At 53.5% G+C, this 25,604-nt stretch overlaps 6 protein-coding genes across 6 annotated transcripts; 2 read left to right on the top strand and 4 right to left on the bottom strand.

The window, feature by feature from the left end:
- Positions 1–17: 17 nt before the first annotated feature.
- Positions 18–6,111, bottom strand: ACET3X_001134 (uncharacterized protein). Its single transcript, XM_069446392.1, has 3 exons — positions 5,249–6,111; positions 250–5,198; positions 18–197 (listed from the first exon to the last, which is right to left on the bottom strand). The coding sequence occupies exons 1-3, from the start codon at positions 5,778–5,780 to the stop codon at positions 87–89; spliced, it is 5,592 nt and encodes a 1,863-aa protein (XP_069311376.1). The 5' UTR covers positions 5,781–6,111; the 3' UTR covers positions 18–86.
- Positions 6,112–6,548: 437 nt separating this feature from the next.
- Positions 6,549–13,474, top strand: ACET3X_001133 (uncharacterized protein). Its single transcript, XM_069446391.1, has 2 exons — positions 6,549–12,241; positions 12,292–13,474. The coding sequence occupies exons 1-2, from the start codon at positions 7,066–7,068 to the stop codon at positions 13,374–13,376; spliced, it is 6,261 nt and encodes a 2,086-aa protein (XP_069311375.1). The 5' UTR covers positions 6,549–7,065; the 3' UTR covers positions 13,377–13,474.
- Positions 13,475–13,786: 312 nt separating this feature from the next.
- On the bottom strand, positions 13,787–15,471 carry ACET3X_001132 (uncharacterized protein; the record flags this gene model as incomplete). The annotated part of the gene is made up of 3 exons (XM_069446390.1): positions 13,787–14,221; positions 14,302–15,260; positions 15,360–15,471. 3 exons carry the CDS (start codon positions 15,469–15,471, stop codon positions 13,787–13,789), a joined length of 1,506 nt encoding a protein of 501 aa, XP_069311374.1.
- A 616-nt stretch (positions 15,472–16,087) lies between these two features.
- ACET3X_001131 (uncharacterized protein) lies at positions 16,088–17,654 on the bottom strand (the record flags this gene model as incomplete). Its single annotated transcript, XM_069446388.1, has 2 exons — positions 16,088–16,506; positions 16,556–17,654. 2 exons carry the CDS (start codon positions 17,652–17,654, stop codon positions 16,088–16,090), a joined length of 1,518 nt encoding a protein of 505 aa, XP_069311373.1.
- Positions 17,655–18,954: 1,300 nt separating this feature from the next.
- ACET3X_001130 (uncharacterized protein) lies at positions 18,955–19,842 on the bottom strand (the record flags this gene model as incomplete). The annotated part of the gene is made up of 2 exons (XM_069446387.1): positions 18,955–19,382; positions 19,440–19,842. The coding sequence occupies 2 exons, from the start codon at positions 19,840–19,842 to the stop codon at positions 18,955–18,957; spliced, it is 831 nt and encodes a 276-aa protein (XP_069311372.1).
- A 3,864-nt stretch (positions 19,843–23,706) lies between these two features.
- On the top strand, positions 23,707–25,361 carry ACET3X_001129 (uncharacterized protein; the record flags this gene model as incomplete). The annotated part of the gene is made up of 3 exons (XM_069446386.1): positions 23,707–24,220; positions 24,267–25,205; positions 25,252–25,361. 3 exons carry the CDS (start codon positions 23,707–23,709, stop codon positions 25,359–25,361), a joined length of 1,563 nt encoding a protein of 520 aa, XP_069311371.1.
- Between the last annotated feature and the right edge of the window lie 243 nt (positions 25,362–25,604).

The raw sequence follows: 25,604 nt of genomic DNA, 5'->3' as shown, positions 1-25,604 counted from the left end.
CAGGCTAATTGCGTTCCTTCTCCTGCCCAACTATACTACTATGCCTCTATCGTCACTAATATGAACTCATCACTGCCAGTCTACAACTAACATTGCGCAATCGCGACTGAAACAGCCTGGTCGTCAGAGTGGCTGATGCTAATGTTGATGCTCTTGACACCAACGCGCTGAGCTTCTTCGTGAGCCTGACCATAGAGCTACGTAGATGTTAGTATATACTTCTAAGATTGCGTACTAGAGTGGACATACCTGGACAGTTGGCGCGCCCGACTCGTCGTTGATGATCTCAATATCCTTCAGCGGAGCACCGGCGCCTTGCCCCTTAACGCCTAGCGACTTGAAGACAGCCTCCTTGGCTGACCACTTTCCAGTGAAGCTTGCTTGAGGGTTCGGTGCCTTCTGGCAGTAGGCGATCTCCTTCTCCGTGAAGTTGCGTTCAATGAAGGTCTCGTTTTCAATGTTCAGCGCACTCAGACTCTCAACATCGACACCAACTTTGCTGTTGGCGGAAGCAGTGGCCTTGGTAAGCTGTTCAAGCATGTTCATCGTCTCCTGCGCCTTCTTGTCTTTCTTGGGAGCAGGGGTCTTCGCATAACTGTATGTAGAGGTCTTCTTGTCCATTGTGACACGCGCTTGCGGGTTGAGGAAGACCTCTTGCATCTTCTCATCCTCATATGGTGCCTTGTCCTTGGCGCGGAACATGGTGTTGTTGATAAGACCATCGTGGAAGTATCGGTACGCCTTCTTTTGGCGAGCCTCAACCTTCTGCTTGTAGGCGGCGAACTGGTGGTGCTCAAGCGTGGCGAAGAGGTACCTGGGATGAATACCGATAGCTTGACTTCCCTTCTGTCCGAAACCGAATGAAGTGACGGAGAATGCCTTGACACCATCAGTTTGGATGGACTGCGATGGGTAAACAATGTAGTCAAACTGTTCCATGGTCTTATCGATGTTGTCGGCGTTGGGGTTGCCAGGTACGAGACCAGAGTTGAGCACCTGCAAGCAACCGTTGAACATCCAAGCACCAGCAGCACCCTTGGGGTGACCAGTGAGGTACTTCTGCCAAATACTTAGCAGCGCATTGCCCTTCTTACGACCAAGATGACGCATCTGGTGGTTGATGACATCGGATTCGTTCTTGTCGTTCGCCATTGTAGAAGTACCGTGGAAAGAAGCGACATCAAGATCGTCGATGGTAAGACCCCAAGTAGCAAGGGCACCACGAAGAGGAGCGATGCGTGAGTCCTGTTTCCAGAAGTTGTTGCCCAGACTGTTTAGTGCGTCCTTCTCCTGTCGCTTAGCCTCCATTTCGATATTGGAAGCACGCTCCTCGAGATAAGCAGCCTCGTCGAAATCCTCGCCAGTGGCATCCTTCATCGCTGCAACCTCCTCCTGGAGATATAGGAGTTCAGACTCTTGCCACTGCTTGATCTGTTTGCGTCGGAGGTCCATCTGTCGTCTCCTGTACTTGATGTCAAGGAGTGGGGATGGAAACTTGGACGGGGTCTCTCGCGCAGTAGTCAGCACACCCTTTCCTGGGGCAGGGACGGAACGACCAATCTTGTCGGTCGCTGTGGCAGTGAAGCCAAGGATACCGTAGATGGGAACTCCCATGTCGAGAGCCAGTTTGGCGTCCATGATGACTTGCATACCACAACCTTGCGACTCCATAAAGCCATTTCTGGTCGTTGTGGCAGGGCGAGACATCTCCTTGGGTGTACGTCCATGAGCAAACTCGTCTTCGGCGTTGCTGGTAGCTTTCATGTTGGCGAATTCATACGAACCTTCCTCCTGGAAGTCATCGAAACCACCAACAAAGCAGACACGGGCCTTTCCTTCGACAATGGTATCGTAACCGATGTCGAGAGACTCAACAGCAGTGGCACAAGCACCGACAGGAGTCTTGATAGGTCCGGTAGATGAAAGGAGCAACATGTTGACCCAGGCACTCATAGTGTTGATGAAAGACTCCTGCAGGATATCCTTCTGGACTGGCTTGTCCATGAAGCGGTCTTTGTACATTCCACGAAGGGCGGTAGTACCACCAATACCGGAACCCACGCAGTTACCGACCTGAGAAATGTGGACATACTTGTAGAACTCGTAGGGGTCAGTGATACCACTGGCAAGCAGACACTCTGCAGTAGAGACAAGTACGAAGAGTGTTACAGGGTCGACCTGAGAGATGATGTCATCGGGCACACCATACTTCTTGGCGTCCCAGCCAGTAGGGACCTGGCCAGCAACGAGACGATCGAAGCGTAGAGCTTTGGGCAGGAGGAGCGTAGCACCCTTCTTCATGCGAACAGTGTACTCGGCAGAGCCTTCGATCGCAAAGATCTCAACCTTGTCGCCATGCTCCAGCTTGAACTCCTCAGCAGTCTCTTTGGAAGCCTCGAATGGATCGAGGTCCTCCTCAATCTGGATCTCCTGCATGAGTTGCTTCTTCTTAGGATCGTAGCCGTTGAAGAGTTCGGGCTCGATCAGACGAATACCGGCGTGCTCAAGGATGTACTTCTCGTACTTGGGCTTGACGTCCTTGTCATCGATCGGCTCGTTAGTCTTGGCGTCTACCCATCCGGAGTAGCTCTTTCCCTTGAGAGGACCGTTGTGGTTCTTGATGAGACCCATGATCCATGCCATCTCAACACATCCTTCGAGAGAGAACTCGCCATACGCTTCCATCTCCCAGCGTGTTCTGGAGTTACCCCAGGGCCCAACCTCAGCAAAACCAGTAACAACGACAACCTTCTCAAGATCAACCATGCCCTTTAAATTGTCGTTGAGAGGCTTGACTTCAGTATCCCAGTCGGGTAGCTTAGGGAAATTGAACTTCATGTTTGCTCGAGGTTCGACCGTGGCTTTCTTGTACAGAGCCTCGCTGGCCTCGCCGTTGACAACCTTGTTCTCAATGGCGTTCTCCTTGATGACGGCCCTGCGGATGTCACTCGTCTCAGTGAGTTCCTTGCGCAGGTCGGTCATGAGGTCTTTCAGGTTGGGAATGTACTGGAAGCCACCGTTGAGATCTGCCCACACAGGCTCGACCTGGCAGAGGTTGACAATCGGTGGTGCCATGAGACCAAGCAAATTGAAGGCCATCTCCTGCTGAGAGAAGGTGCGCACACCGTACTTCTCAATACCCTCAGCAACGATGTTGTTGGCACCCATCAGACCGGTACCACGAGTCCAACCGATGACAGCACCGCAGATGGTGAGGTAGTTACCCCAGCTCTCTGAGTGCCACCTGGAGAAGAGAGTCTCGAGTGACATCTTTGACTCCGAGTAGAGACCGTCGTTACCAAAGGTTCCGTGGTTAGGAGACAATGGCAGGATGACTTGTGCTGGACGGGTCTCGTAACCGTAAGCCTGCTTTTGCTTCTTGACAGCTCCAAGCATGCGCAGAAGGTTGGTCAACATGATACGGTGAGCAAGCTCTGACTTGGAGTCAATGCTGTCGATCTCGCGACCGTTCTCCGGAATGGCGGCAAAAGGAACAATGAGGTCCAAGTCCCAACCAAGACCCTTCTTGGTGTCGAAGATGTAGTCAACCAGAGCCTCAACATCCTGGTTGCTACCCTGGTTGAAGGGTACAACAATGAGTTGAGAGCCGCGAGCGCCGTACCGCGAGTACATGGACTGGTAGTACTCGGTGACTTCGCGGGAGAACCTGGAGGTTGTGACAACAACCTTGGCACCACCGCTGATGAGACCTTGAAGGACTTGCGCACCGATGGAGCCAGCACCAGCACCCGTCATGAGAGCATACTTGCCCTGGAAAGTGACACCAGACTTGGCAGCCTCCTCCAAGCAGTCAAGATAAACGCCAGTGAGCTTCTTGCTGTACTCCCAGCCATGATCGTCCTTCCTCTTCAGATGTAGGAAGGGAATCGTCTCAACCTTGCCCTGCTTGGCAGAGCCATTGACGCGACCATTACGGCCCCTCTTGCCTCCAACAGCCTTGACGTTGTCGTGGGGCATGATTTGGCCCTCGTTCATTGATAGCGAACGAATGACGTTGCTGTAGAGGCTCTTGATTTGGAGTTGTGATGACTTAGAAAGCTTGTGTTGCTGCTTGATAAGCTTGTAGATTCTTTGCAGGTCGTTCTGAACCTTTGTGCGGTTGCCATACTCGGACAGCTTTCCACCCTCAGCCATCTCGCGCACGTAGTGCTCTAGCTTGCGAACGCTCGGCCTTGGGGCTTCCTCATAGTTCATGTTGCCCTTGGCATCGATCTCGAGGTGTGGCGCGGTGGGTACTGCGACATCTTTGTAGACTGGAGCCGCGTTCAGAACCTCCTTGCAGTTGTCGATGAGCTGCTGACCGAGCTCCTTTGCAAGCTCGTATGTCTCGCCACGCTCAGTGGGGCAGTGATCCATGTGGTACTGCATGAAATCGAGAAGGAGAGGATTCGAGCGATTCATGATGGCAATGCAACGGCTGACAATCTCACGATCGACCGCCTTGAGCTTGCCGAAGATGATGTCGTAGTACATGGTGAGGGCGTCCTGACGTGCCCAGTTCCATGATGAGTCGTAGACGCGTGCCTTGAGTGGTGTGAACTGAGGCTCGATACCGGACGCGTAAAACTCGCCGTGCTCGGTAGTCCAGAGATCAAGCTGAGCCTGGAGCGCAGACTGCGTCTTTTGCGAGTCGACAAAGGACTTGTCACCCGCACGAAGATCGATCTTGAGGTATCGGGCAAAAAGCTCAAGCTGCTGCTTGAAGAGTTGGCGTTGGTCCTTGGTGAGCGCATCGATGGCCGCGGGGTCCATCATCATGCCGCCGCCCGAACCACCAGCGTCGCCGCCGGCTGTAGGGGCAGACAAGCTGATTCCGGCGATGCCCGCGTACTTGTTCGCCTGCTCGTCCAAGAAAGCCTTGCCGTCGACTTCTGAGCCGAGACGTGCAGCTGGCTCGTTGGTGATGGCGAGCAGCAAAACGCCGTCTTGCCGTCCCTGCGCCAGACCCCATCTTGTCTCGAGGTGCTTTCGCACAGCTGTGATGTTGAAGCCACCAGGCATCTTGGCTGACACCATGCGGGCAATGAGAGAGGAGGACTGCTTTCCCAGCTGACCGTTGAATGTAGCCTGCATCGCAGCACCGAGCTCGTCGAGAGGGGTATCTTCGGGCTTTTCGGGAGTCGAGCCAAACTCCTTGCCCAGGTCTCCGAGGATCTCGTTTTGGAGGGTGGACTTGCCTGTAAGCTTGTTAGTTACAGTTTTTGCTGTGTGTATGCAATTGACTTACCTCCGACTAAATCCTTGATGGCCTTGCTCAGCGGAATGTCCACGAGGGGCTTCTTGAGCTTCTGGGCCACCAATGTCCGGACAATGTCGGTGGCTGTGACTGGCGCATCTGGCACCTGGGCTGCAGGTCCAGCACTTGGTGGAGGTGGTGCTGCAGCGGCGGCGGCAGGCGCTGAAGCGGCGGGTGCAGACGAGGACGCTGATGAAGCACCCCCGCTGCTCGCAGCTGGAGTCTCTGGTTCCTCCTCTATCGGGTCTACATCGTAGTAGATGTCCTTGGCGTCCTTGTTGTAGCACAGAATTTGACGCTGCAGCGACCGCGCCGCATCGTGTCCTTCGTATTTGCTGGCGAGTGTGCGCTTCGCCATGACACCGAGCGTGTCTGCGGGGCCTATTTCGACGATGCGTTCCGTCGTCTTCTCGCCGAGGACGACATCCTGCGTCTCAATCCACCTCACGGGCGAGGCGAATTGGTATGCGAGCAGCTCAATGAGCAGCGTGTGCGAAAGCTCCTGCTCGACCTCGGGACGCATGATGAGGTAACAGAGGGAGCAATGGGCGGAAAGGAGGGTGGGTTGAGGCTCGACGGAGCTCAATGGGTATCTCTATTACAAAATAGAAGGAGGGTATTGTGGGTCTAAGGAGGGAGAAGGTGCCAGGAAGAAGACGCGCTATTAGGTGGGTGGGTAGTGTATAGTGCGGTGAGAGCACTCGAGCGATTCAAGGGTCCGGGAGGGGTGACTTGTCTCCCCCGCGAACGACTTGTGCTTTTTTTTTTCTCTCAAAAGAAGTGGAGTGAGTGGTCAACGGGTGTTGCAGGAAGAAGACATGCAACGCATTGGCTGTTTATCTCTTGTTGGACAGGACAACGGCTTGCGGTGCTATGGCAGGGCGTTGAGGAATTCTCCCGCCGCGGACTGGCGGTACTAAAATTCCGGACCCCTGCGACTGCAGCTCGTTACTGCTTTGGCCGGTGCTCAACGAACTAATCTCGCCCGGAAGAGATGGGCTTGCGAGTGGTGCAACGGCAGCCACCAAGACACGAGGTGATTCTGGTTGGACTTGGGCGCGGATGGGTAAACGCAATTGGAGGATGCTTGTCTGGTCCACCGTGTCCTCAACAGCTGCGAGAGTGCGGATAAGCGTATCGGCACCCGAGTTGTTGAGTGCTCTGCCCCAGCATTTGTGTAGGAGCATACCGCAGACCCCTGCCGGCGCTAGTGACCCATGATATGCGGGCCAAATCTGAGCTCCCTCGTCGAAAAAGTCGACCAACTCGGCGCGAACATAACCACGCCAGCGCACCGCTTCCGACTCATTCCTCACCTCCTCCCCGCCCAATTGCACTAAGCAGTCCCCCTCTGATTACTTTCTTATACCCTGGGGCCCTTTGTAATCCTGTTGCCTGCGGTCTTTCTCTCTACGCCCCTCGCACACCGCACCGCACATAGCAAGGGAGTTGCTATACGGTTCATACTACTACGGGCCACATCCCACGCACATCAGCCAGATTAGCTTCTGTCTGAGTGAAGAGGTACGCATCGAGTGGTTCTTGCGAGAGCTTGGGGACACCTGTTCCCTCCACACGTCTCTTGCTCGTTGCATTGCCGCCATGGCGCCTCCCCCACCATGGCGAGACTCCAGACAAGAGCTCACACTGCCCAGACACTCCTTCCCGTCCTTGTCGTTCCTTCCAAACGTATAATCTGTCCAAGGTATGCGCCTTCCGCTGCTCTGCACTCACCTCCAAATCCTCTCTGAGCACCCGGCTTACCATTGCCATTACATAGGACTCCGATAATCCCACACACACACACCATGTACGGTTCCGGCCAGCAGACGGGCATCTCCACGCCCCGCTCTGCTGCAAACCTGCGCCCGCTCATCCTCTCGCACGGCTCGCTCGAATACACGCTCCTCATCCCCACTGCCCTCCACTTCAATGCACAACAACTGAGGGACACGTTCAAGTCGACGCTTCCCGAGCCAACCGACGAGCTCGCTCTAGACGATGAGCCGTCGTCGGTAGCGGAGCTGGTGGCACGATACCTTGGTTTTGTTGCGAAGGAGGTAGAGGAGGGCGAGGACCCCGACTCTTTCGAGGAGGTGCTCAAGCTCGTTCTCACCGAATTCGAGCGTGCCTTCCTCCGGGGCAACGAGGTGCATGCGCTCGCCGCATCTCTGCCGGGCATCACCGAGAAGAAGCTCGTCACAGTGCGGTCATACTACGCGGCCCGCGCCGCAGTAGAGAGACCTATCAAGCACCACGAATCAGCTCTGTTCCGCGAAGCCTCCGACGAGAATGCCTTCATATATGCTGTTTTGGGCGGCCAAGGCAACATTGAGGAGTACTTTGATGAACTCCGCGAGATCTACACCACCTACCCCTCGTTTGTAGAGGACTTCATTGCCGCCGAGGCGCAACATCTTCTCGTCCTGTCGCGTGACCCGCGCGCTGAGAAGCTCTACTCCAAGGGCCTCGATGTCATGCGATGGCTCAACAACCGAGACTCGCAACCCGATACCGACTACCTGGTTTCGGCACCCGTCAGTTTGCCCTTGATTGGGTTGACTCAGCTCGCACACTACGTCGTAACGTGCAGAGTCCTCGGCAGCCACCCCGGACATGTACGCAGCCGCTTGTCCGGTGTAACCGGTCACTCGCAGGGTGTTGTGACAGCCGCCGCTATCGCTGAGTCCAAGAATTGGGAGACCTTTGAGCGATCTGCCAAGAAAGCCATTGAGATTCTTTTCTGGATCGGTGCGCGAAGCCAGCAAGCCTTCCCTAGGACCTCGCTGGCACCCACTGTCTTGCAAGACTCGGACGACAATGGCGAGGGTGTGCCAACGCCCATGCTTTCCATCCGTGACCTCTCAAGAAAGGCGGTCCAAGACCACATTGACGCAACCAATGCCCATCTGCCCCAAGACCGGCACATTGCCATCTCGCTGGTCAACAGTGCGCGCAACTTTGTCGTCACGGGTCCACCAATCTCTCTGTATGGTCTTAACCTCCGCCTGCGCAAGGTCAAGGCACCGACCGGCCTAGACCAAACCAGGATACCCTTCACCGAGCGCAAAGTGCGCTTTGTCAATCGCTTCCTGCCCATAACTGCTCCCTTCCATAGCCCATATTTAGCAGATGCGACCAAGCAGCTCGAAGATGATCTCAAGGCGATCAAGATCTCCACTGCGGATCTTGGCATCCCAATGTATGACACTCATACAGGCCAAGACATTCGCGAGACCGAGACCGACAACATCGTTCCTCGCCTTGTTAGCATGATCACTGCCGACTCAGTCGAGTGGGAGAAGGCAACCGTATTCCCCAAGGCCACTCACATCCTTGATTTCGGCCCGGGCGGTATCTCCGGTCTTGGCGTACTCACCAACCGTAACAAGGACGGTACTGGTGTTCGTGTTATCCTGGCAGGTGCTATCGATGGCCAAAACGCCGAGGTTGGCTACAAGCCTGAGATCTTCGATCGTGACTTCGACCACGCCGTCAAGTACGCTGTGGACTGGGTCAAGGAGCACGGTCCTCGTCTCGTCAAAACATCAACTGGTCAGACCTATGTCGACACCAAGATGAGCCGCGTGCTCGGCTTGCCTCCGATCATGGTCGCTGGTATGACACCTTGCACTGTGCCATGGGACTTTGTTGCAGCGACCATGAACGCTGGTTACGAAATCGAGCTTGCTGGTGGTGGTTACTATAACGAAAAGACTATGACTGCTGCCATCAACAAGGTCGAGAAGGCCATCCCTGCTGGTCGTGGTATCAGCATCAATCTGATCTACATCAACCCGCGTGCTATGGGTTGGCAGATCCCGCTCTTGGCCAAGCTCAGGGCTGAGGGTGTACCGATCGAGGGTCTTACCATTGGTGCTGGTGTGCCATCCATCGAGGTCGCCACTGAGTACATCGAGACCCTAGGCATCAAGCACATTGCTTTCAAGCCGGGTTCCGTTGAGGCTATCCAGCAGACCATAAACATCGCGAAAGCAAACCCTACTTTCCCTGTCCTGCTTCAATGGACAGGTGGTCGTGGTGGTGGCCACCACTCCTTCGAAGACTTCCATCAGCCTATCCTGCAGATGTACAGCCGCCTGCGCAAATGCGAGAACCTGATCCTTGTCGCAGGTTCCGGATTTGGTGGCGCGGAAGACACATACCCATACCTCACTGGATCATGGTCGACCAAGTTCGGCTACCCGCCCATGCCATTCGACGGTTGCTTGTTCGGCAGCCGCGTCATGACTGCGAAGGAGGCAAAGACATCCAAGATGGCCAAGCAAGCCATCGTCGATGCGCCAGGTCTCGATGACAGTGACTGGGAGAAGACCTACAAGGGCCCAGCTGGAGGTGTCATTACTGTCCGTTCCGAGATGGGCGAGCCAATCCATAAGCTCGCCACACGTGGTGTCATCTTCTGGCACGAGATGGACCAGAAGATTTTCAGTCTGGACAAGGCCAAGCGCGTCCCCGAACTGAAGAAGATGCGCGAGTACATCATCGAAAAGCTGAACAAGGACTTTCAGAAAGTCTGGTTCGGCAGAAACAAGAAGGGAGAGTCGGTCGACCTGGAAGATATGACCTACGCTGAGGTTGTCCAACGCATGGTAGACCTCATGTATGTCAAGCACCAGTCCCGCTGGATCGACCAGAGCTTGAAGCGCTTGACAGGTGACTTTATCCGTCGACTGGAGGAGCGCTTCAGCAGAGCTAGCAGCGAGTCTCTGATCCAGAACTACGATGAGCTCAACGACCCCTTCCCAATGCTTGAGAAGGTCTTTAAGGCTTACCCTGAGTCCGACCAGCAACTCATCAGCGCCCAAGATGTGCAGCACTTCTTGCTCCTATGCCAACGCCGTGGACAGAAGCCTGTTCCGTTCGTTCCCGTCCTCGACGAGACCTTTGAGTTCTTCTTCAAGAAGGATTCACTGTGGCAATCTGAAGATCTTGATGCTGTCGTTGACCAAGACGTTGGCAGGACGTGCATCCTTCAAGGACCTATGGCCGTCAAGTACTCTACCAAGGTCGACGAGCCTGTCAAGGAGATCCTTGATGGTGTTCACCAGGGTCATATCAAGTACCTTTTGCGTGATTTGTACAGCGATGATGAGTCCAAGGTGCCTGTCATCGAGTACTTCGGCAGCAACCTGCTTGCACCTCCCCAGGGTCTTGAGGTTGATGGTCTTACCGTATCAGAGCTCGAGAACAAGATCATATACCGCCTTTCTGCTGCTCCCAACGCCACGATGCCACAGGTACAGTCATGGCTACAGCTCCTGGCAGGCACCAGTTACTCGTGGAGACATGCTTTCTTTACTGCGGATATCTTCGTACAAGGTCAGCGTTTCCAGACCAACCCTACTTCTAGGGTCTTCGCCCCCACACCTGGTATGGTCATTGAAATCCAATACCCCAACGAGCCTGCCAAGACTTCGATCATCGTCAAGGAGCTACACCACGGCGGCAAGTTGATCAAGACTGTCGATGTCAGTCTTACAACGGACAACGAGATCCTGCTTAACATCTACGAGGAGCGTACCGCCCTCAAGAAAGCAGTCGCGTTGCCTTTCCGCTTCACCTACCGCCCCGACGTAGGCTATGCACCCATCCACGAGGTCATGGACGCCCGCAACGACCGGATCAAGGAATTCTACTACAAGATCTGGTTTGGAGATGAAGAATGCCCATTCGATGCGTCTGTCACTTCGCGCTTCGATGGTGGCCGCGCTACCGTTACGAGTGAGGCCATCAATGATTTCGTCCACGCAGTTGGCAACACGGGTGAAGCCTTTGTTGACAGACCTGGTAAGGAAGTCTTTGCCCCTATGGACTTCGCTATCGTTGTTGGCTGGAAGGCTATCACCAAGCCCATCTTCCCTCGCGCAATCGATGGCGACCTTCTCAAGTTGGTCCATCTTTCCAATGGGTTCCGCATGATCTCCGGCGCCGAGCCTTTGAAGAAGGGTGATGTTCTTGATACCACTGCGCAGATCAACGCCGTCATCAACCAGGATTCCGGCAAGATGGTTGAAGTCTGCGGCACCATCACCCGTGACGGCAAGCCGGTAATGGAAGTTACCAGCCAGTTCCTCTACCGCGGTGCATACGACGACTTCGAGAACACATTCCAGAGGAAGGTAGAGAAGCCTATCCAGCTCAACCTGGCCACCAGCAAGGATGTCGCAATCTTGCGGTCAAAGGAGTGGTTCAACTTCGAGGAGCCTGAGATCGACCTGCTGAACAAGACCTTGCTCTTCAAGCTCGAGACTGTCGTACGATACAAGAACAAGACAGTCTTTTCAGATATCGAGACTCAGGGAGAGGTCTTGCTCGAGCTCCCAACCAAGGAGGTGATCCAGATTGCTTCCGTTGACTACCGATCTGGTACCGCGTATGGCAACCCTGTCCTCGACTACTTGGAGCGTAACGGTGCCGCCGTCGACCAGCCAGTGCTTTTCGACAATGCTATTCCACTACACGGCAGGACGCCACTCAAGCTCAAGGCACCTGCCTCCAACGAGAACTACGCTCGCGTCTCTGGCGACTACAACCCCATTCACGTCTCTCGTGTCTTTGCTAGCTACGCCAATTTGCCTGGTACAATCACCCACGGCATGTACTCTAGTGCAGCTGTTCGAAGTTTGGTCGAGACATGGGCCGCCGAGAACAATGTTGGTCGTGTCAGGAGCTATCACGTCAACCTTGTCGGTATGGTGCTTCCAGATGACATGCTCGATGTCAAGCTTCAACACGTCGGCATGGTTTCTGGACGCAAGATCATCAAGATTGAGGTCAGCAACCAGGAGACCGAAGACAAGGTCCTTCTTGGTGAGGCTGAGGTCGAGCAACCCACTACCTCATACGTCTTTACTGGCCAAGGTTCGCAGGAGCAAGGAATGGGTATGGAACTTTACAACAGCAGTCCCGTGGCCAAGGAGGTCTGGGACCGTGCCGACAAGCATTTCATGGACAACTATGGTAAGTCCAAATCACCTTGCTCACATCGTGCAGCTGCTAACTCATAACAGGCTTTGCTATCACCAATATTGTAAAGAACAACCCGAAGGAACTCACCATCCACTTTGGTGGTCCAGTCGGCAAGGCTATCCGTCAGAATTACATGTCCATGACCTTCGAGACTGTCGCTGCAGATGGCTCTATTAAGTCTGAGAAAATCTTCAAGGAGATTGATGAAAACACTACATCCTACACTTACCGGTCACCAACTGGTCTGCTGTCAGCCACTCAGTTCACACAGCCAGCTCTGACACTTATGGAGAAGGCGTCTTTCGAAGACATGCGTGCCAAGGGCTTGATCCAGGTCGAGAGTACATTCGCTGGACACTCTCTCGGTGAATACTCTGCTCTTGCGGCCATGGCTGAGGTCATGCCCATTGAGAGTCTGGTCTCGGTTGTGTTCTACCGTGGTCTCACGATGCAGGTCGCTGTCGAGCGCGACGAGACTGGTCGTTCGAACTACTCCATGTGCGCTGTCAACCCCAGCAGGATCTCCAAGACCTTCAATGAGCAGGCACTCCAGTACGTGGTCGAGAACATTGCTGAGACAACCGGATGGCTTCTGGAGATTGTGAATTACAACATTGCCAACATGCAGTACGTTGCTGCTGGTGACCTCCGCGCCCTCGACTGTCTTACTGGCGTCACCAACTACCTCAAGCAACAAAAGATCGATATCCAGGCGCTCATGCAGACTCTTTCACTTGAGGAGGTCAAGAACCACTTGGTTGAGATTATTAAGGGCTGCGCCGAGCAAACAGAAGCCAAGCCCAAGCCGCTCGACCTCCAGCGCGGTTTTGCTACCATCCCGCTCAAGGGCATCGACGTTCCCTTCCACTCGACCTTCTTGCGCTCTGGTGTAAAGCCGTTCAGGTCTTTCCTTCTCAAGAAGATTCACAAGACATCCATCGACCCCAGCAAGCTTGTCGGCAAATACATCCCCAACGTCACTGCCAAGCCATTTGCGTTGACCAAGGAGTACTTTGAGGATGTATACAAGCTTACCAACTCACCCAAGATTGGCAACATCCTGGCCAACTGGGAGAAGTACGAAGAGAGCGGCAAGGAGGAGACCAAGGTCGAGGCTGCTGCGTAAAGCTCGGCATGTGTGTATACGTAGGTGTGGAGTCGATGATTTGGGCGTTCTGGTGGTTCACAAGTAGATCATTGGCCATTTGATATCCAGGACGGAGGCTTTATATATGCTTCTCATGATAAAATTTAGTAACTCATTCATTCAAGACGATACTGATACTGAGATTAGTGATGAAACAAAGTATGTTTGACTATCACCTGCAAGAACACAAGTACAAGGAAAGCAGTAGAAGGTACATGGACAAACGTGACCTTCAAGTGTTTTACACTAGCTCCGCCAACCAAACCGGCCTGACCCAAACCTGTTGCCTACCCTACGATCATGCTAAGAAGTTGAATTTGGAACTGAGGAATACGCTTATCCGGACAAAGACCAAAACGATCAAGGAAAACCATTGTAATAAAGAGAGACTACCGGAACAGACCCCGTTTCCGTGGTGTTTTCGCACTATCCAGCACAGGCGCCCCTTCTTGTGCCGAGCTAGGTAGTGCAGGCATGGTATGTGCGTGAACCAGTGGGGGCGCCTCAATGTGTCTTTGCGAGTATGGCGTGTGATTCTGGTATGGTGTGTGCTGTTGCTGGTACTGAGGCACTTGCTGCCAGTTTTGCTGGTAGCTTTGATAATTGCCACTGGGCGGGAGGAAGTTGTCGTGATTCTGTATGTAACCGCCGCTGGTTACTCTGTGTGGGGTTTGTGGTACGAATTCGTTCGGCTGGGGCGGTTGTGGTTGTTGTTGGTGGTGGTGGTGATGGGCTTGTGTTTGTTGTTGTTGTTGCGAGCGAAGGAGGCCGAATGCCCAGTTTGAGAGGTTGAAGCCGCCGAAGATGACAATGGCTGTGAAGATCTGGGAGCGAAAGTTGGTCAGCCAAGCGGCGCTTGCTTTGAGTGGAATACGTTGACGACAATGCAGAAAAGGCAAAATACCATTGATTTGTAGCTGAACTCTTCCACGAAAGAGTTGAAGATCATGGCGAACGTTTTAGCTGTTACGCTCGCGCGCGCAACTTTTTTCGGATCGCGGTTCATGCACGTCTCCCAGACACCGCATGCCCTTTCCATGGCCGGTACAACTTCTTCGGGTCGACAGCGGTTGCGATTGTACTCTAGCGCGCAAGCGGCGATTTCGACCATTACTTCCGACGCGTGTTTTGAGGATTCTATGTCGACGTCTGTCATGACGCCGGCCCAGGCCGAGTAGACAGTGTAGATGAAGAGGCTGCCGAGGAACATGTTGACGGTGAGTTGGAGGTAGTACGACAGTACGGATGGAAGGTTGGGATGCGCTTCAACCCAGGAAAAGAAGCCGCTGAGATTCGTGGCGAACGTCTGCTGGACAGGCCCCGCCTCCTTTGCTGGAACTGGTGGGCGTGCTCGCTCGTTGTCTGAATCGTCGGCGCCGTCGTCGTCGTGTACGGTAGCGCGTTTCTTTGAGCGCGATCGCTCTGAACGGCGCTTGACTATACGGTTCTCAGCCTTCTTGGAATAGTTCTTTTGCGACATGTCCTTGTCGCGGGGCTCCTTGGTGGGGCTTGGAGTTGACATGAAAGTCCGCTTGAACCAGCTTTCCCGCCTCGCGCCTTTGGCATCGCTATTGCCTAGCCGACCCATCTTGTTTGCTAATTGCGTGTCTGGTGTGCCGGGGTCGCTGTCTACTTGGGGCGTGCCGGGTGTCTCTCCGCCGGAGCTGAAGTCGATATCGTGTGAGGGCGTTCGCATAGACCAGGGGCTCGGTTGGATGTGTGCCGGCACCGAAGACGCTGGTGTTGAGGGTAGTGGCTTGCTGGGATCGCGGCTGTAGTATGACATGCGGCTGTCGGGGTCGCGCAGCCGATTTGGTGTCGCGAAACCGCCTTTCGAGGGGGAGTCAAGTACTGAGTGTGGACCTGGATGGCCAAACGAGGGCCTTGAAGTCAGCGAGATTGTCTTCTCTTGCGTCTCTTGTGTCTTTCCTCCGAAAGCGAAAGAGGAACATGGAGGCTCACGCTTCTTCTGCTGGCTGGCTGCTATGAAGGGCGATTGAGCGTCGATGGGTCCTGTTTGGTTGGTCCACTCAAAGTCCATAGGCGTAGTGGAAGGGCGATGACTTCGCGACATTGTGTCTGCCAGCGGAAGGTAGGGACGAGTTGAGGAACGGGCTCGTTGCGTACGTCGTGGCCTGCCTCGGTGTTGTTGATCAACACTTGGGTTTCTGGGTTCCCACGTTGCGGACTTCCGGCGCTAATCCTGATTGAGCTGGGTGCAGTTGCAAATTACTGTGTGCCTGTGAGCCACCTTGGCGGAGGATTATCTGGTCATTTGTATTCGGACAGGTAAAGGGTGAAAGTAACTTTCCAAATACGTCGTGACTTGACAGAGTTCACCAGCATGTCTCAGCAGCATCACCACTTGGACTTCACTCCGCGAACTCAAATGCTTTATCAAAGAACGTAGGTCAATTCCATAGTCAAAGATACTCTACAGGTTCAGAATAGAAACGATGTCTCCAAAAACCCTCGCCAAAATTCAATAAGCCATAAGCGCCCTAAAACAGAGATGGCCGCCTCCATTTCCTAGGCCTGGTCTCATGCTCATGCAAAGTAGGCCGCAAAGATGAAAAGTCATCTTCCGTTTCAGAAAGCAGACACAACTCATCGTGCTGCACCTTTCCGTCGTCATCTCCAACATGACATCTCTCGAAGCAGCTTGACATCCGTCGTCGCCTACGCTCCTTCTAAGCAGGCGTAAGACCAACCTGTGTGCCGTTCATCGAGCACAGAGTCAGTGTCAGGCTCTCCCGCCACACTTCGGGGTCTCTGCTCTCCATGGTCTTGAATTCTTGCACCATGCGAGCGGTCACGTAGCTGGCCTCGGTAAGCGCGTACTGCTGGCCGAGACAGATACGTGGGCCGCCGTTGAAAGGCAAGTATTCCCAGCCTGGGCGGAGAGTCTCCCATCGCTCAGGCTTGTATTCGTCGGCGTCTGGGCCGTAGAGATCCTTGCGGCGGTGCATGGTGTATGGCGAGTATCCGACCGTCGTTCCCTTGGGCACGAACAAGGGCGCTTGACCGTCTGGGCCACCACCGCGGGGCAGTACGGTGTCACGGATGGCTCGGCGGGAGTTGCCAGGTACAACTGGGTGGATACGGAGTGCTGGTCTTCATTAGCACGTCACCAATTCAAGCTCAAAAGGCAAACTTACATTCGTTGAGACACCACTTGAGGTACTTGAGGTTTCTCAATTCCTCATACGTTGGCGTGCGTCCCTCGAGCGTTGCGACCTCATCCCTCAGCTTCGCATAAATGTCGGGCCTCTTGGCAATCTCAAAGAACATGTTACTGAGCAGACTGGCTGTCGTATCACGTCCTGCGAGGAGGATGTTGATGAGTTCTTCACGGATCCGCTTCTGATCGGTAGTCTGCTTGGCTACCTCTTGGATGAAGTAGTACTTGTTGTCCTTGCTTCCAGCACTCTTTTCGGCGTCCAGATCCTGTCTGAAACGCAGAGCATCATCCACAAACTTGTCAATGTAGGCGTGGCAGATATCGATGGCCTTCTTGCCCTCTTCGTTCTTTCGGAATCGATCGAACATACCCCAGCGGGAGCGGACTGTAATGTCTTCTTGTGCGAAGTTGAAGGCCTTGCTGAAGATGAGGTCCTCGTTATTGTCGTCACCTTGACCAACCATGCGGAGCGAGTTGGTGGAGTGGTTGAACAAGAACTCTGTTGCAGTGTCGATGGTCAGGCGGAAGAAGAGCTCCTGCAAGTCGACAGTCGAGCCATCCCTTGGGATGTGTTTGAGCATAAGCTTGAAGTGGCGCTCAAAAGCGTCGATATCGGCGACTTGATCCCTAGCGAAGTTGGGTCGCAGCAGGTGACGGCTGTTAGCCCATCGCTCGCCATCCGCATTGAAGATACCATGGCCCAGCAGAGGAGTAAAGGCGGCAGACCTATGTTCAAGGCTAAAGTCCTTGAACTTCAAACTCAATACCGCCTTTACGTTTTCCGGCTCACACGTCGCAATAAAAGGCTCGGTAATTACTCTGTTGTGGAAAGTGTTGCCGAGCCGTTGGAAGCGCTTCTGGGCCTCTTGTAGCAGGATATGGTGCTTGCTGTTGTACGCCATGGCCTTGATATTGTCGATTCCGAAGATCGGGTCTTTGTGGAATTGCGCCGTGCATGGCTGGCAGCCATGCTCCTTCTTGAAACGTTGTCGCGCGAGGTAGAGTGTGATGCGGGTGTATAGAATGTAGGAGATGGCGGCTCCCGCGACAATGAAAAGCAACGGTGAGTGTGCCATCGTGTTCGTAGGTAGGATGTGATTGATAAGACCGTGTTTGGAGAAAGGCTCTAGTGATGACGTCGAAGAAGAAAAATCGTGGGCAGCCACGCTTCTTAAGTGCTTTTGAAATGCTTTCAAGGTTCAGTCGTGGCAACCGCGTCCGCCTTGTGGAGCGTTTAAATGGAGCGTCTTGCAAAGGTACTTGACCGATCGACGTTGTAGGGTGATGGTTAGGGTACACAACACAGCCGCCGTCAGCTTTGCCTAGCTCCGCTCTTCACCAAGATTCCTTCTTCAAGCCAAGTCCAGGTATCAGGCAACCCAAGTCCTCGTTGCTTCCCCTTCAATGCGTTTTCCAATGACAGACTCTTTGACTACGTGTCAAGAGAGTCAGTTGGTGAACGGATTCTCGGCCGAGCTTGGTAGTTGGACGTTTCCGTTGTTTTTTTCCGCTTGTCGCGTTGTTGTTCCAAGACGTCCGAAAGTTACGAGTAGGCGTCCGTCGTTCGTCCAGTACAGCCACAGGTGCAGCCAAGTATCTTCGTCTCAGCGTAATGTCAAACCTTGGCAGGCATTGAAATTGATTTCAGCAGGCACTGAGGCAAGCAAGATTTTTATACCACACGCATCCAATGTCCGAAATTCTAGTGGTTCCACACACCCCATCGTTTTAAAACTCCCTACGGAATATGCATCCATTACAGCATTCAGCTCCGACACGGTGCGAAGCGTCGGCCGACTGCTAAGGTTGCACCCATTCACGGGCGGACGTGCTCGCGGAGGCTAGAGCGTAGATTTTCGGTGATGCCGTCTCTGCGAGTACCCCTGCTCTGCTCCGTTGCCGAGGCCGAATTATGGGGCTTGCGATTGGCCAAGTCCAATACAGTAGATCTGCAACTCGCATGTTATGCTGAATGGGGTTACTGCCCGATGGCACACTTCTGCATGCTCGGAGGACTTGGAGGCTCCTGTGTGTTGGGTAGGATTCACATTGCAATCAGCAGGAGCAAGTCGCTGATTGCAGATAACGTCCGATATCTTCGCGATGAATATTCCTGGTTCTCGGAGAAAATACGCCTGTGTAACACCGCTGTGAAAATAAGGTGCACAGTCAGACCATCACTCCGCTTTCACAAGCATGCTTACTGCAGCAAGTATACAACAACGAGGTGTGCTAATGTTTTGGAGATGCTCATTGTGAGTTGACAACAACGTCATCTGTGTGCGCAGCCCTTCCGGCCTACTTGTGGGTCCATCTAAACGGCCCACACCATGACCTACGAGTCTTCACGTGCCATTCCCGACGGCAGGACGGGTATCACTTGTCCGACGAGATCCACTTCATGTGATTGATCGTTTTCTTCTCCAAGTACTCGTATACCTGCCCGTATTCTTTGCACACATGCTTCGCGTCCCACCCGTCGCTTCCGCCTCGATCTTCCCCATGTTCATCGCCTGGAAAACTTGTCGCTGCCCCTTCTAGTGCCACATCTCCCGCGCACATTATTGCCTGTCTAATGTACTCAAAACAGTGATTGATATGCCATGGCATCTTGACAGTGCTTGCCGACGCTGGCGAGGCGACCATAAGCTTCATGGAATTATATGCGTCCAGTATGGTATATAGGCAATGAAGCTGATGTGTGACGGATGTGGTGAAGACGGTATGATTGGGGTAATCGTGTATCGGGGTGGGGAGGTTGGAGTACTCGGAAGGAGTTTCGACATTGACGTAGCCCAGGCCCTCTGTTCAGTCTGTCAGTACTATGCGATAGCGAGGGTAAGAAGTGGGACATGATATACCTGGTACGATGCTCAACCATGCATGCTGCGTCTCGTTGCTCCAAAACTGCGATGCATCTTCCGGGGCGAAAACGGGATCGGGCTGGAAGCTCACAATCTGCTGTGAGAACCTCGGAGCGAAACCAGTCACATCGCCTGCGAGCTCATACTGGTGGCTCTTTGCACGTTGTTGCCATCTCTTCTCTACCAGCAATCCTACGATGACGAGGAGAAGCGCAGTGTCTAGCATCCACCTGTAGCCTTTCAGCCTCTTCCATACTGTCTTGCTCCGCCGTCTTCGCTGTACTGCTTCTTCTACTTCCCAATCGCCAATCTCTGTACTCGAATCGGAGTGGTCGTCGGTGTTGCGTAGAGAGTCGTATCGCTGGTCGCGCTTCAATGGGTTGTCCGGCGCGAATGCCATGATGGAGACGTCATGACTAGATTTGTGGGCTGCGAACGATGACATCGCTGTAGCTGTAATTCAGTAAGTGTCTCTGGATGAGTCCCTGGAGACCGTGGTGTGAACGCTGCATGATGTTCATGTGCCTTGATGCCCAAACGCCTGCTGCGACGCCAATCGTTCGATGAGACGTTACAGGTCGGGGGCAGCTATAGTGACCATCGTCATGGTAGGCCCTAGACTTTTCCCAGGGGACCAAAATCCTTAACAGGTATATCAGTTTTCTCTACGCATTGCAATGACGGGCGCATGCCGGTACGACGCGTTGCATTGCATTTGCCGATGGATGGAGGTTGAGACGAGTCGTGATATGTGCCAAGAAAGATGTTGCAATGAGCCGAGATCGATCGGATGCTCGCTTTGGTGCCTGGCGATGACACATCAAGCTTTGTTGACGCACATGTCGGAGTGTTGGAGCGTGTACAACTGCAATCCAGTTGCGTAACTTGGGCCCAACCTCGGCAGGCGGCGATTGCGGCGATTAACATCATCTTACGTCGAACCACCCATCTCAACATCCTTCGCTCACCATCATCCCCAACAATCCATTGACAGTGAGGTTACCATCAACACGTGACAATTGGTATTACAATCTAACGGCTGCTAAACCTCTGTAGAGACGGTCCCAAGCGACCGATGTCACCTCATATCCAGTCTATATCCCAATCCACTCCCATCCCTCGGCCACCATCATCTGTCTAGCTGTAGACTCGCTTACTCAACTACCCTTATTTGGCGTGTGTTGGCAGCCTGTTGTGGTGGGTGGAAGACGAACGGCAAGCTGCTGTTTCTAGGCCCCTGCGCAGCATGCTCTTTCACAGTAGGTAGTGACACTGGTGAGATGTCCTCATCGGCAAAGAGCGCTAATGATCCGACCGACGCTTCTTTCTGACGCGAGATTGTTTTCGCTGATGACGCGGCATGGTTTCTTGCATGCATGCGCTTCTTTCCCAGCGCAACCGAATCACTATGTGCAAACAGCTCAGGCGACACAGCGCCTGAATGCACAAGGCGAGAATGTGCAATTGTGACGGAGTCACGATGATCACGGAACCTGGTGTCTGTCTCTTCGAGGTTCGAAAGCTTTCGAGCCCCTGCAGATATCTTCATCCTCCGTCCTCCGATTTCAACACTGGGTACGGCAAGAGACTGCTCTAGAGGCGGTGACCCCGCCTGTGGCGTCTCTTGTAAGGCGTCCTGGGGCGATATCTCCTCAAATGACACACTTCTGGTCAAAGGCGCACTCACGGGGCGGGATGAGATGCGAGAAGGCGCACCGCTTGTCATCCGGCTGTTTGGAGGCACTGCTACTGCTAGGTCTTCCTCTTCGTCCACCGTGCAGTCATAGCGAGTAGTTCGACCGTCATCATCAGGAACAACCACTGTAGATGTACAGAATCAGCATATGTTCTGTGCGCACATTGTACAGTCTCAAGTTACCTATGGTCGGCTTGAAGCTGTCTGATGGACTGTTCCACGTTCCGGACCAGCCCGCAAGCTTCGAGTTGACTCGCTCAAGACCACGTTTGGCGCTTGGGCTAACAGTCTCTAGAGCATGACTTGCTGACGAGCTTCGTCGCCCTCTTGTCCTAATGGTGTGATCAGATGGTACGTCATCCCAAATCACTTCATAACTGCCACTCTTTGTCTCAATGATCTGCATAGTGGGTGTTGCGGGATCAGCGCTGTCGTCATTGACGAGCTCTTGTGCGTTCCACGATGGAGCAATGGCGATGACATGTACATCCGTCCGCGTAGTAGCTGGTTCTGCCACAGTGCCTTTCGCTGTACTTATTGTGTTGGGACATGATGGATTCCGCTTGACGGCCCTTGTACCACCCCCGGTATCATGCTTAAGGGTCTCTGTTGGACCTTTTGGTATGGTGATCATTTGGGGTAGCGGCAGAGATGGCTTTGAGCCAGTCCCCTGAAAGTCGACTGTTTTGACACGACGTAGAAGCTTTCGCTCATTATTGACGGCATTTCCCGGCAGTTCGTCCGATGGTGGTATTGTGGTACTCTCTGCCTTTTTCTTGATGCATGGCTTCAGCGTCACATTACAGTTGCACGTTTTTGGGTTTGCAAACGATCGTACTGGATCCAGCTCTGAGTCTGAGCGCATAGCAGTGGATCTGGTAGGTTTTGACCTGGAATTTCTGACGATGTCGTTCTCAGGCGGACTAGGTTTACGATTTCGTCTGATCACAGGTTTGGTTTGCTCAACAAGTTGCTTTTGGAGGTTCACAAACGAGATGGCTGGATCATGATAGCGAGACTTGAATTCATGTCGAGAGTTGCTGATGGAACGCTGAGAGGTAGGGCGAGGGACTGGGTGGGCTCTATGTCGCTCGTCTCCCTTGAAGCGTACTGTATACAGCGCTGCGGTTGCTGTTAAGCGCTCGTTCCGCACTTGACTTGGTACAACCTAAAATGCCGACGAGCGAAATCAGCAAATGCCTCAGACGCAGTTCGTGCACCAGAGAGTTTACCAGTTCGCTAACGGATCTCTTCAACGAGTGTCTATGGATCGTCTTCGAAAAAGGTCCCGCTGATAGTCCTGTTCCAGCATCATGGTAGGCAGTCGTTGCCGAGGTAGGATACGGTTCTTCGTGTGGATCAAATGGATGATGAGGGACTTCAGAAGGCGTAGCTTTATCGGTTGTGAGGTATGAGGTGAGTGTTGTAATTAGGCCATCGCCAGAAGCTCCAAGCATCGTTGTTGCCAGCCACGACGGGTGGTAATGTCAGCCGCAGACGGGGCGAGATATACCAGCGTTCGAATCGGATGGTAAGAGGGGATCAATTTGTCGTTATAGATGGATCGGAATGTAGGGAATTCGGAAGCCAGTGGTACGAGGGCCCTAGGATGAGAATTCTGTCGCAAAGTAACGTGTGTTCAGTTGAGACAGGGCAACGAAAATAGAACAGGCATGGAAAAAGAGCAGTGCCCTCGGAACCAGGTGTCTTGCTCTTTCCAAGACTGAGACCAGTCGACTTTGAGAAGTCACAGCTGAATGCGCACTGCTCCATCTTCTGGCTAGGAAAACTGCAGCTTCTTGGAAAGCTGGAAAAGGGAAAGAAGCACAGATTAGCGCCTGTGAGAACGCATTCACAATCAAGATCTCGTCTTACTGATATTGCTGCCCCTCTGATATTGTACAGTATCGACGTCTCAGCGCAGGGGCGAGTCGAGGTGGTATGCTCCTACTTTCCAGGGTCTTTATCAGGAAGCGTCTCCGAGCGCCGGGCGGCATGAGCCTTTGGCTCCCTATCGAATTCTGATGTCAAGGTTCGGGTCGAGAGCCGTTGGCAGAGTCCAAGATATGTGATTCCAAGTGTCCGTCCGAGTTGTATTAACTCACATGCAGCCTGCCAAATAGGGTATAGCGCCGTCTAGGCAATTATTGCCGGCCAGCGACTCACGAGGGGTCCTCGAACAACGTGCGCGTTCACTTCCGCAAACGTCGCGTCATCATTGGGGGATCTACAAACAACCTGAACTCCCATGGCGCTTGCTGGTATGATTTAGTGACATCCCAGGAGAAGGATTCCTTCCTACACCTCGTCTCTTCGGTGCCATTTGCCTCTTTGCACGGCTCTCACGAACGCCATGCTGCAACTAAGGGCTATAGCCTCGTCGGTTGCAGCCAAACAGACAGCGCACGTGTAGTTCGTTCGTTGGCAATACATGCAAGATAGCCTCGTGTGCCTGGCTGTCGGGTCGCGTCATTGCGGGATGGCCCTCCTACTCGCAGGTATTAATACATGTTCTTGATCTGCTCCAAACTCCCCTGTCAGGCACACGACACTCAATCACTTCTCACCATGTTGTTCGCCGCTTCGCTCAGCCTCCTGGCGCTTCCGGTCAGTCATGTCATTGCTGACCCGGTCATCGCTCGTGCTAGTTCTACGACCGCGGCAAACACCACCACCTGCAATGGCAAGCTGTACACCTATGAAGAGCTCGCCGGTTACGGCAAACTAGCTAGTGACGCCCGTGACAAGTTTGGCGATACCATTGGTGGCATTGGAAGTGCCATCGCTTTTGAGAAGAAGTCCTGGAAGTACAAGAAAGGCGCTTATCAGGGTGTCGTCTGGGGCCTCCCTGACCGTGGCTGGAATACTCAGGGTACTCAAAACACCCAGACCCGCATCCATAAGTTCAGCGTCACCTTCACACCGGTGGAAGCGACCCTTGAAAATCCAGCCAGTCCAAACTTCCAGTTCTCTTACGTCGACACCCTTCTCCTCACGGGACCCGACGGTACGCCCTTGACAGGTCTTGACCCAACCAACACCATTACTTATCCTGGATTTCCCACTCTTCCTCTTGCCAAATGTGAGTTTTCCAATCAAACTGGATTCCATAATGCTGAACATTGCAGATACCGGCAATGGCTTTGGCCAGGATGGTCCTGGTGGCGCCCGTGTCCCGCTAGACACCGAGGGATTGGTCCTTGGAGACGACAAGTCTTTCTGGATTAGCGATGAATACGCCGCCTATGTCTACCAGTTTGACAAGGGTGGCAAGATGGTCAGGGCCGTTCGCACTCCAGAGGCCCTTGTTCCGCGTCGTAACGGTACTGAGAGTTTCAATGCGGCCTCTCCACCAATCTACAACCCTGACTTGGAAACCACACCAGAAGATCCAGACAATGGCCGAGGCAACAACCAAGGCTTAGAAGCCCTGACCGCTAGCCCAGATGGCAAGTACCTCTACACCATGCTCCAGAGTTCCACGATCCAGGACGGCGGCAGCTCTTCGAAAAAGCGTCGCAACACTCGCCTCCTCAAGTACCGCGTCAAAGACGACAAAACCACGCTAGAGGCAGAGTATGCTGTTCAACTACCCGTCCTACCAACCGGACGCGTCGCTGGCCAGTCCGAACTCTACTACATCTCTGAAACGCAATTCCTCGTGCTAGCGCGCGACTCCGATGCTGGCCATGGCGCAGAGAGTAGCGAGTCCATCTACCGCAACGCGGACGTAATCGATATCTCCGAGGCTACAAACGTCGCAGGTACAGCGACCGACGCTATCGGTGGACAGATCGCAAGTGAAGATGGTGTGCTGAAGAGCAACATCGTACCTGCTACCTACTGCCCGTGGCTTTCCTATAACAACAACGACCAGCTGGGCAGATTTGGTGTCCGTAATGGTGGCGCACAAGACGCAAACCTGCTGAACGAGAAGTGGGAGAGCTTCGCAGTGTTGCCCGTAGACAAGGACGACAAGATTGGCAGAAGCGGGAGGCAACACGAGGATGAAGGAAAGCAGTACTACCTCGTTTCTTTTGCGGACAATGACTTCATCACGCAGAACGGCAAGTTGTTCCCCTTGATCGATGGGTCCATACTAACGAAACGTAGGCTACATCAACTTCGGTCAGAACAAGTACGCTGATGCGTCTGGCTACAATCTAGACACTCAGGTTCTCGTATTCAAGGTTAAGCTTCCTAAAGGAGCGAATCCGTTGTAGACCCACATTGTCGATCTGCGCGGAAGAACGCGAAAAAAAGAACGAGTGTGTAGAGTTCGCTTTCCGATCTCAGTGCAGGCCTACTGTATCGCGATGATCATTGGGTTTGAGCTGTGGGGAACGGTTGATTGTATGGCTTTGGTTTGTAATAAAAGGTACTGATTTCTTAGTGTTGAGTGGACTTACGGTGTACAATCTAGGTGCCTAAAACGGCGCTACCGGCGCTTATACCGCACTCTTCAT

The sequence above is a fragment of the Alternaria dauci genome, chromosome 1 (assembly GCF_042100115.1).
Source record: "Alternaria dauci strain A2016 chromosome 1, whole genome shotgun sequence".
NCBI classification, from domain to species: domain Eukaryota; kingdom Fungi; phylum Ascomycota; class Dothideomycetes; order Pleosporales; family Pleosporaceae; genus Alternaria; species Alternaria dauci.
The sequence above is the reverse complement of the archived record's forward strand: the minus strand, read 5'-3'. Positions and strand labels throughout refer to the sequence as shown.